At 34.9% G+C, this 12,138-nt stretch overlaps 1 protein-coding gene across 1 annotated transcript in view; it reads left to right on the forward strand.

Moving 5' to 3' along the window:
- Positions 1–333: 333 nt before the first annotated feature.
- LOC106881041 (ras-related protein Rab-11B) overlaps positions 334–12,138 on the forward strand; it is a 33,218-nt gene continuing 21,413 nt past the window's right edge. Inside the window, exon 1 of the mRNA XM_089366351.1 lies at positions 334–626. Within this exon, the coding sequence (XP_089222477.1) occupies positions 590–626 (37 nt within the window). The 5' untranslated portion in view covers positions 334–589. The remainder of the gene's footprint in view (positions 627–12,138) is intronic.

A 12,138-nucleotide genomic window follows, 5' to 3' on the forward strand; every position in this document is an offset into this window, starting at 1 on the left:
TTTTGGTTCTGGGCATACAAGCTATTTTAAATAGTTTCTTTTTCTCCTTGAAAATTTCACCGAATCCGACTGAAAAAGCAACGAAAGCGGTTCTGCTTTTGTTTTGCTCTCTACATTTCGTTGTAAATTTTGTATTTCATCAAAAAATGAATACACTATCTTTTGTCTTTTTTGTTAAGTGTACTTAGCAGTAAATCTATTTCCCAACGATTATTCTAAAAAACCCGAAAAGTTCTGATAATTCTGTCGATTCAATGACGGTTCTGCGGCGTCAAGATGTGTAATGGTGACTTGTTAGAGGTTGACTTCCGGGTGCGCAAACATGACGTCATAGTATGCGCAATAGCAAAGGGGCGTTAAAAGGGACGCCATATTGATATATCCGTTTAGAGAAAGTAACAAATATCATAGGGCCAAAATAATTGAAATAATCCTAGCCATCCGGCGACGTATCAACGAAATATAAATATAGAACGTATCTAGACTCTTTCAAAATTAATTTGTACTTTTTATTTTAATTTTTTGTGATTCTGAAGCGTATAAGGAGCCTTTTGTTTACAGCTAGTATCCTTACGGGAAAACGTAGACGATGACGAAGGACGATGAGTATGATTATTTATTTAAAGGTACGTACACCATACCCTAAATGTCCATTGTTTATTTAATTAGAAATCGAATATTTCAATCTCTTCCAATTTCTTTTTGTTAACTTCGATCACTTTAAACCTTATTTTAATGATAAATCTTTCATTTCTTCCACCGTCTCCCCCCCCCCCCTCACAAGACGTTGTTTTGACAACTCGACGAGAACTCAGCTCAGCCTTTTTCTCTCTCTTTTCCATTTCTTCTTAATTATTATATCTTCTATTAAATCTCCACCGAAGGCTTTTAATATCATTTTAAAACAATTATTAAACTATAGTCATTTTGTGATCGTTTTTTTATTATTCGAAACAAAAAAAAAACGAACTAAAAGTCTACAATTGACAAATGTATGAAAAGAAGGTGGATATATATATATAAAATGTATGTATATATAAAATATATATACACACCCTGTTATGTCTATATATATTGTTGGCAGACTCATTCCCTGACATCTCTACCTAATTTGTTCTTTTGTCAGTTTTCTTTTTCAAGTATTTCTCACCATTCTTAACTAATCTTCTCTCTCTCAATCCCTTTCCCAATTCTATTCTCATGTCTACATTTTCCACTCCAATCTCTCTTTTCCTCTCTTCTATAACTAATCTCTCCTCATTAAAACAGCTTCTTCCTTCAACATCATCCTCTCTTATTCTCAGCAATTCCTTTCTCTTCTCATAAAAACTCACATCTCCTTCATTTTCTCATTTTTCTTCTGTCTTTTCTCCTTAATTTATCATTTTTGCTATGATACTGCTGCTATACAAGGATGTCGGAAAACGGTATTGAATATTTCATCCATTAGGAGGATTTATGTACGTTTGTGTATAAAATATATATATACACATTTATTCTATTTTCTCCCGTTGGACACGTCCAACCATCCATATATATATATATATATATATATATATATATATATATTGTGTGTGTGTGTAATGTTAGCAGCTCTTGACACGTCTATATGTGTAATATAGTCAACTATATAATATATATACATATATATATACATTATCGATACCCTACCAATATATATAGAATAGCTGACTTACCATCACCGATACGTTCGTTACTATTCATGATGGCGAAACTGATTAATTTATTTCTCGGTCGTTCTTTTACCGACTCGTACCAAATCTGGCTAACTTTGGAATGTAATGAGGTAGTCGTTTTTGGAAAGCTTTTGACCATCTCCCTGTAGGGAACCTATATATATATATCTGTATATACAGATATATATATATAAACCATTCGTAGATGTTACGCCCACTACGGCTCCCCCGTCTTTTTGTCGTTACCGATGCTCACCTCTTATTTTCCTATTATAAACGAAAAGAAAAAAAGGGAAACATGATGTAAAAGTTGTCTTCTACCTCAACTGTATGTTGTTGCTTTAAACAATCACCACAGCCATTAAAGAATTTATATCCTCGAAGGGTGTGTCAACTACATGTATGTATAGTCATACATACATATAATGGTGTGTACGATCGTACAGACTCATTTGTCCGACTTTTCAACGTTTCTTTTTTACCATTAATTAAATATAGTTTCTCCGAGCTGTCATGAAATATATATATATATAACCAGTACACTGATCTATTCAATAAATTTCTCTTTTCTGTACAAGTGTTTGCCGACCGATTTTTATATTTCATCATTCTCAGATGTTAGGTGGTTCTTCGAGAAAATTGTATTTCTAATGAATTGTCAGAGGTTATCGGAGAAATTAATTTCTATCGGTGACGAAATTAAAATATCCGATATCTATTGAAATATTGGCATTCCTTTTCTGTATAGTAATAATATATGACACAGAGTTAACCATATTTCTCACTCGTCGTTGATGCCCTTGAAAAAAAAGAAAAGAACATCTCTCTTATTATTTTCACCTTTCTTTGTAAATCTGAAGCCGTATTCCTGTGCAGGAAATCTATATTCTTACAAATCTAGCCAACCTGTTCCAGAGTGTTTAACGAGACCGTGACATTGTTTCACTGGTCCTGACCGATTACATTTCGACTTCGCCTCTTTACAAATATACTTTATTCACAATAGTCATTTACTTAGTTCCCCTCACTTCTCCTTTAACTTGGCCAAATGAGGAGAACATTATATTGAAATTATTTTTCTTTCAAACGAAATTGAATTTCTACTTGATATTCGAGGTATCAAAGAAATACGAGTATTCTCCATCTTTGAAGTGCTTTATGTGTCGGGTGGATGATAATCTCTAATATTAACAATAAATGAGTTTGTTCAGCTCTCTCTCCCCCGTCTCCTTTTTCTCTTCTGTCAATTTTATTCAAATCTTCAAATAAAAATACAAAACAAACAACCTCGTTCAGATGAAAATATTTGTCATTTGCTGTGATTGTGATTGCAGCGATATCATCTCCAAGCGAATCATAGCAGGCAACGGTCCTAAATATTCCAACCCACTGTCTTGGGGGTTAGGGAGGGAGAGGGGAAGAAAGAAAAAGAACGGCACATTAGATACTCCTACAAAAGATGGAATTGTCATGGCTGGAACGCTAGTTTAGGATTGACCTGCAGCTGAATATCGCCACTCACCATCATAATCTCATTCCTCTACAAATGTTTGACTTTTGTGTCTGGACAGGAGGACATGTGACTTGGCGAATTGGATTCATCTGGTCTTGGGAAATGTATGAATGTTACAACTTAAATGTTTTTTTAAAAATATATATATTTGGTTCAAGAAAGAAAGAAGAAACCTAAAGCATAATTGCTTTGTTCGATTGGAAGTTCAAGAGGGCTTACGGAAATAGATGAGGGTTGTTTAAGACCTGAACCGGTATCTCTTTCAGTTGCATGTTTTTAGGGTTTTATAAAAACAATATCCATTTATTTTCATTTTGTAAAAAAAAACCAACCTAATCTGGTTTCTAGTCTAATTAAAAGAGAGTATTCTAGCGAGAGTAACACAGAGGCTAATATGGGGTTCTGGGTTTAGATCTGTTTATGTTTAACTTTGTCTTTTCTTGCCGTTGGTTCACAATTAATCAATTGAGTCCCAACATCGATTTTATGCAAGTCGATTTCAAATAGATTGACGACAACTAAGCTGTTTCATCATATTAGTGACGTCGTTGGGAAAAACATGGACATTATAACTTCCTAGATATACCGAGGCTATAAAGACAGTCATTTGTGAGAAATTCTCGGTGAACTGAAACTTCCAACTTGGTTTCAATTGCCAATTGGAACCGTTTTACTAGTTTCCTGTATGAATATTACTATTTTCTATCCTTTTAAAATCAGGTATGTAAGAAAATAATGTAATACTCTTTGGAAATATATATGAAGGTCACTAAAACCAGTACTCTCTCTCTCTCTACGAAGAAAAAAAAATCGCAGGTTTCACTCTAATGTAAGAAACAATTGTTGTGACGAAATCGGATTTCTTTTCAGCTGTTGAAGACTCAATTACAGTAAATTACAATGTAAACTTGTCCTCTGGCGCAAACCTATTGTAACAAACCTGTCATTTTGTATTGTTAGTATTGTGACATTTTTTAATTACTGTAGCTGTTTGTCTATCTGAAGACCTCTTTCCTTTGTCATAACTCTCTTCTCCACTAGCTTTTCGTTATAAGTACACTAACCTTGCTTTTCTGACTTGTTTTAACTGATCTTTCTAATTAGGCTTCTATATGACTAGTTCGTCATTGGGACTGGGGGTCATGGTGGGGCACCGCCTCCTCGGGTATAGTCAATTACATCGACCCCAGTATTTATTTATCGATCTCGAAACGATGGTAGACAAACTATAAGACCTAGTCCTACTGTAAATTGATATTTCTGGTCCAAGTATCATATAAGTAATTAGTGACATGTTTTAATAACCAACATATCTTGTGTGTAGGCGAAATTACCTCCCGAAATCTAATCCAGTTTATTATTAATGTTTTTTTCTTTCCCGTTATAAACTCCTTTTCCTGTAGTTTCGACATTTAGGGCGGTGTATTCACTCACTCGATTTCAGCGTAAATATTTCGAATATTTTGCATTCATCAAATGACTAATAGACTTGTTTTAATGATGTTTAAAAGACTGGTTTCCTTAGCTTGGTTCACATCAAGTGATTATTTTAATTATTATTAAATTTAATTGGCCACATGTTACTAATTCTCTCTCCCTCTCTGATTTCTTTTAACGAGAGCAAAACTTATAATCTATGTGTAGAGTTAAGCTATCAATATTTTGTATCAGTTATACAAGCAAACTGTTCAATAGCGATTCTACCTGTTTATTCATTGATCTGTTTAATATATTTGTTAGTTTTTGTAGCTAAGCTAGTTACCCCTCCCTCCAATCTTCCTCTGAGCTGCTTAAACTCTCTCGACATTCTTTAAAGTCTGTGTCACATTTTTTTTGCCATGATTTTGCTCTAATAGTACTAAATGTAATCAAGACCTTAAATAACGTGTTAGGGTTTTTAGTGTTCCATGTTTTGCCGAACCAAATCTTGTCCCAGTCGTTAAGAGGAAATAAACTAACGCACCTTTCAAATGTTTTCAATATTTTTATTTAGTTAAAAACATGAAAGCTTTTCTCTTAAAAATCCGAGTTACGTAAAGCTGTTAAATAGTACGAACTTGAATAATTCGTAAAGTTTATTTATAAAAAAAAAAAAATAATAATTGTGTGAAATATTATTGTCAATTGTTGAGATTTTCAAAAAATGAAACTGAAGAAATCTATAGCAATTAGTTTTAGTATTATAAAGTAATTAATTTTCGAAATGAGTAGTAGTAGTAGTAGTAGTAGTAGTAGTAGTAGTAATGATGGTGAAGAATAAAGTTGGTTGAGAAAATAAATGACTTTTTAAAAATGTCTGAAATGTTATATTTGTTTATGTCAAATATATTTCCTAAGAATTTAGGAATCTATGACAAACGGATTCATTTTGTTCATTCATGCTTAGCACAGGATTTTAAATTATTCTATAATTTGTCCCCCCCCCCCAAAAAAAAAAATTTAGTTAAATGTCATTTAAGATTTTGCACTCATGGAAAAAAAGTGTAAATTCGGTTTTAAGTGAACGAAAACTTTCTTGATTGTGTCCAAGCATAGCTGTAGTGAAAAGAGGAGTATATACTATTTTCAGCTTCATTCTCTAAAGTGTGTGAGTGTGTGTGTGTGTGTGTGTGTGCATGCTGATGTAATATGTTCCAAGTTCGAGTTTTTACTATATTTTAATATTTAATGTTTATTTTGAGGAAATCTAGTATAATGGACAACTATTAAGTTCTGAATTATTTTTCATATATTATCTGTTAAGAATATTGATTATAAAGTTTGATAGTTTTTCATACATTATCTATTATTGTCTTTGTGCTGGTATTATAATAGTTTTCAAGAAATTAATTTAACAAAGTCTGAAATATTTTGCACTGCTATTTTCAATCCAACCAGTTAATTGAAGCCGTGTTGAGGCTTGCTAGCATTCTTGGTCATGTCTGCAATTAATGATTATTTCACATGTCTTGAGCCTGACTGTCTTACCTCAAATAAACACCAGAGTTACGTAGAGAATGTGCAATCTAATTTTATGAAGAAATTACTGACTCTTCTCTAAAATATTCGACTATGACAGTTTGTTAAAATCATATTTAGTAAGACCGGCCATTTTATAATCAGTCATTCAGTTATTTGCATTATTGTAACACACACACACGGTTTGTCAAGTAGTGCAGAATGTTTTCAAAATAAATTTCTTAACAAGCTTTAGTGGAGATGATGGATTAGATTTTGAGTTTATAGCTGCTCTAGACCAAGTAGAAGAAGCCTATGAACTTATAGTTTGTGTTTTTAATGCTTACTGCAGGGAAGAAGAAGAAATTGCAGATAGACAGTAGTATACTAGCAAACAACAGAGAGTAAATTAATGATATAGGCTTCAACTCTGTGCTGGTCCCAACCCAATTATTTATGTAATTTAAATCAGACTATAACATTTGATTGTTAATCTCTATTTCATTATCAATCTCTAGATAATTGTTGTTATAGGGCATGGATTTAGAATGTCTGAATAAAGTTTGGTATCACAATATCTCCCTGTTGTATTCTACTTGATCTTTGCTTTCTCTATTATCTCTCACTAGATCATGTTGTTTCAAGCAACTGGATTTCTTATTTCCCTTCCACATTGAATTGATGTATTCATTTGTTGGCATTTGCCAATTTTTTTTTTCATGATTTAGTGTATCTCCTCCTCTATAATAAATTGTATGATCTTCCACTCTTTTCAAATTTCCATATGTCTCTCTCTATTGTAGCATGGATTTAGGTTTCTGAAAATTAAACTGTTTTTAATTTTCTTTTTCATATAAGAGAAAGTATAAAAAAAGAAGTTTGTTTCTCGGAATGAAGGACTTATAAGGTAGTTTGGGCTAAATTTGACAGATTGCATAAAAGGAAAAGAGAACAATATCCCAACTAAACATAAAAGTATCAAAAAATAAAAACCCCAAAATATCAACTATATTATGGTTGGGAGATAAGTTCACTCAAAGTAGCTGCCCTCAGCATCCATTATGTCCTCAAGACAGCTCTGGAACTTGGTGAATACATTCCTCACTGTGTCCTTGGGAAGATCTTAGAAGACCTTATTGATCTTGGCCACCAGCTTGGCCTTTGTGTTCAAGTAGAGTGGTTGGTAGCTTTCTCAATCACACCCTGCACAGTAAGGAATTTTCTGACAATCACTTCTCTTTCCAGAGGCATGGCAAGGAGTTGAATCCTACTACCACACCTATGGCCTTCCAACGGCAACCCTCTCCAGCTTAGATTTGACTACAGTCTCCAGCAGCTGCTTTACATAGTGAATTCTGGTGTGCAGACACAGTCAGAATGCCTTCTGTGCCCCTTCTCGTTTGCCATGGCTTTGCAGTCACCCTTGTAGCTGTCTATCTTACACATCCTGCAACGCTTTGTGATGTTCAGAGCATTGAGCAGCTATCATGATGTTAGCATTTTGATGCCAGGTGTGAAGAACCACCATGATACACAACTCTTTTCCAAAATTCAACGCTGTTCACCAATACATCAGCTGTTCCTGAAAAAGAAAAAAAGAAAAAGACAAATTTTTTAAATCCTCAAATTTAGTCTGAACACCCTGTAGATTTAATTCATTGTTTAATATTTTCTGCCCCAAAATCTTGCATGTAAGCACTTTAGGTTTTATTATATTTTTTGTTAATCAGAAAATTTAAATTTAGTTATATAAAAGAAAAAAAAAAAAAAACTTTGTTAAATCTGACTTAATTTTGTGAAATTCTAGTGAGGTATGATATCTGTAGACAATAGAAAATTGTAATAATCGAAAGGTGAGCTATGAGTGCAGAAAGACATAGAAAGGCTTGAAAGTCTCAGCTGGCTGAGAAATGTGTCTGTGTGCAGTACAACAAAGTGTCTTTTGAGAGAAAAATTGTGTAGGAGACATCAAATATTGCATGCGAGAGAGAGAGAGAAGACAGTGCTGGTATGGTCATGTGGTGTGTATGAATCAAGAAGTGCCATTCTCTAATTGTGGAGGGAATGTGTGGAAGAGGTACACCTAGGAGGATGTAGGATGAAGTGGTGAGAAAGGATCTTCAGATGTTGGGCCTCACAGAGGAGATTAGGACCTTATCTCAAGCTGTGCTTGAGAAGACATGTGAAGCTAAGTAAAATCATAGCCAGGCGTGTCCCCTACCTCCCTCTCTCAGCCGAGAGATCCTAGTCCTGTGGGCGTCAGTGCTACATTAAAAGCACCCTGTAAAGTGGTTGGCGTTACAAAGGCCTTCCAGCCATAGAAACCCTGCCAAAACAGACAAATGGAGCCCAGGCAGCTTTCCAACTGGCCAGCTCCTGTCAAACTGTCCAACCCATGACAACAGGGGAAACAGACATTAAATGATGGTGATGCAGAAAGCCAGAAATTTGTGTGGAGGAAGCAACCAATTAAACTGGTGAATAGATCGGCTATATAACAATAAGTGGCTACAGTTGTATTTGGAGACTATAATACAGTTGATAGCTTCTCTTGTAAATTATCTCCCTTGTTACTCTGGACCATTATGCAAATATAATATTTAAACTGTTTGTTTGAACATTATTTACAAGTTAAATCTCTGTTTATTAAATTGTACAAATGTTAATGAGATAGATCTAAATTGTGAGGCATATTGTGTAATCTTCTAGACAGTGTGTTTATATTCTTTAAAATAGTCTTACATAGCTAAAATATTGTAAGTTTGAATAAGTGATAGGCAGAGATGACTCCAACAAAAGTCTCCTGCTCAAATAATGTGTGTCAAACGAGACAAAAACCAAACCAAAAAGGGTCAACACTTGCAATTAATATCTTATTATAGAGTGGTGGAGATGCTACGGATAGCAATATAGCATTTGTTTTTGCCTCACTTCTACAAATACTTGTGGATTAACTTTGGAGTAGAATATAGCCTAGTCACCCAAGGGAGTTACACCTAACAATTGGTGTAGCAGCATTATAGTCAATTGTTACAAAGGCAAAGGTGATGCCTTTGACAAGAATAATTACAGAAGCATAAAATTGCTGGACCAGGTGATGAAAGTCACAGAAAGGGTCATAACCCAATTAATTAGGAAGAGAGGTATTAGTGAGGTGAAGGCTAGCAACAAGTATAATGAGGAATTCAGAGTACAAGAGTTCACCAAGAATGAATCCTCATCCCCCTCTTGTTCATCATAGTCCTCGAGGCAATAACAGAGGACTTTAAGGTGGGCTGCCCCTGGGAGCTTCTCTATGCTGATGTCCTTATTCTTGTAGCTGAATCACTACCAGAACCAGAGGAGAAATTTCAGGCATGGAAGGGCCATAGAGTCAATCTAGTAAAAACCAAAGTAGGAGATCAGACAAATCCCAAATCCCTTCAGGTAGATGGCCCTGCTTGATCTGTAGGTAGTAACTCCATAAGTGCAGCAATCTCAGAGGAAGGTTAACAGGGAAGATAGTCTTTGTGTGTGGAAGGTGCACAGGTAGAGTTAACACTGAAAATGCATAGAAAATAGACTCCATCAAAAGTGGTTGATAGCTTCCATTACCAAGGGGACCAAGTCAGTAGTGGAGGTGGATTCTCCAAGATTCTTTGACTTAATCCCAGTTGTGAAATACAAGACCCAAACATTAGAACTTCTTAATATCAAGTATCAAATACTTTTCAAAACAGAATTGCTGGAAAATGTTTCTAAGATGTATGTGAGCAGGTGTTAGAATAGTAACAATATTATTATCATCATCATCATCATCATCAATGTCTTTATTAAATAACCAGAAATTTAATACATTGAGGTTTTTTTGTTATAATAATTATAAACATAAAACTGATCGTGGAAAGTTTTTTAAACTGTGAAAATTCACTTATAGAATGGTTTTTCCACTGGGAATAATTTCCCCCAAACCAGCTGGTACAGTAGATAAATACCAGAGTTCTCCCCATCCTCAATAAAAGTTTTTACCTCCTTCATCCTATTTGAAGGCAATAGTTTACATCCATATGTTCCTTCTTTGCAATGGTTTTGGACAAGTTTAATTGATTAAAACCATCTTAATCCCCTTAAACATAGTAATGATGGTGCTCTAGCATGACTGCAGCCTCTTGGCTGAAACATTTAAAAGAATTGTTAGTCTGCACCCCCCCCCCCCCCCCCGCTTCCCTTCTGAAACCTTGTAGCCCTCAACTCAGCTGTGTTTTTTTGTGCCCTCCCCTATGAGAAACACTGTCTTGTTTGAGTTGATATGATTAATGTTAAGAAATTCCTCCAAATCTATTCTGCCAGTTGTCAGAGATTCCTGTTACCACCTGAAAGTAAAGAATAATATAAAGCAAAAAACTGACAGTGAAAGATTACTGATTATTGGCAGGGAGTGCTGGAGGAGGGGACTTATGATCATCCCTTAATTAAAACTACACAGCAGATCAAAAGATAGATCCAACTTAACATTGACAGACCAGTTGGAGGAAAGAAAGACCTACAGGATTTAGTGTAGGATTATAGAGGAGGAGTATGTAGGGGACAACTTGGATCTCTTGCTCTATTAATGACAAAATATTTATGTTCCAATAAGGAAAATGTAAAGGGCTATCATCATCATTTAATGTCTGTCTTCCATGTTGGCACAGGTTGGACAGTTTGACCAGAGCTGGCATAGTTTCTACAGCTGGATGCCCTTCCTAATACCAGCTGCTCCACAGAGTGTACTGGGTGCTTTTTATATGGCACCAACATCATTGGTATCAGCTCTGCTGTGGCAGACAGGTCTTGAGTACAGCAAGGTGCCAGATATCTCTGTCCTTTGTCACCTTCTTTGCAAGGCTCTGTGTCTTGAGATTGGCATTTTAATACTTCGTCTCATGTCTTCCTGGGTCTCTGTCTTCAGGTTCCATCCCCTTTAAGTGGCCTATATTTTATATCTATTCAAGTGGCTACATATTTATATATTTTGTTAAAAGGCACACCAGCAATTTATGCAACCCCCATTTCGGTTTGAATTTAGTTTGAATTGTGGGCTAAATGATGGAAAGAAATGGGTTGTGAAACCTGTAAGTTTAACAAAATTTTTTTTTATAAGGAATGATTTGACTATTTTAGAAAGGTTTCAGGGAGTGAGGTATATGAAATTAATAATTAGGAATTGTTTATAGGGAAAATATTCTGTTTTCCAGAGATTATGTTTGCATTTTTATGCTAAATTTAGCTCTGCTGAAAGGTTCTTACTGAGCAGCTAGTGTTAACAGATAATTATATGTGAATGGAATGAATAAGCTTATCGTCACATAATGTGTGTCGTTAGAAGAGATGAAGAGAACTAAAGATGACACATCTTTGAGTGAAGAAAGAGAGCCTTTATTGAGTCTACAATAAATTGAACTGCAAAGTAATTAATTGCCAATCTAAGTGATGAGGTTGCTGTCTAATGGATAGGAAGTGAAATAGATGTGTGTCTCGCTGTCTTTATCAAAAGCTTTACTATTATGTGCTACAGCAACATTATTGAGAGCAAGTTACTACAGGTATGTAGTATTGGAAAGTAAGTCGGTCATGATACTGGCTATTTTGTATTGTACTAGTTGTCACTGGAGAGAAAGATTGATGGCAAAGAAAATGGTCAGAGCAGCATTTCAGGTTGGCTAGTTGAATGGTCAGGCAGATTACATGTTTTAAGTTTAGAATATGGAAAAGCTGATTTCTGTGTTTCAGAATTAGATTTAGAATAAGGCAATGATATGGTAGTTATCTGAAGTGTCCAGTGTGTGCTGGTTTGTCAGATCTTGTTGCTGTTTAAATAGTTGAAGACAATTGTAGATAGATTAATCCAGTGACAATTTTTGTAGCAATGTGTATAAGACCAAAATTTACTGCTAAAAAAGCTAGGTTGACTAAAATCCCAAGACAACTTCAGAGGGCCAAAAATTCCATGCAGGATTTGGAAAGACAGCG

Source organism: Octopus bimaculoides, chromosome 18 (genome assembly GCF_046866305.1).
Source record: "Octopus bimaculoides isolate indiv1 chromosome 18, ASM4686630v1, whole genome shotgun sequence".
Classification (NCBI taxonomy): domain Eukaryota; kingdom Metazoa; phylum Mollusca; class Cephalopoda; order Octopoda; family Octopodidae; genus Octopus; species Octopus bimaculoides.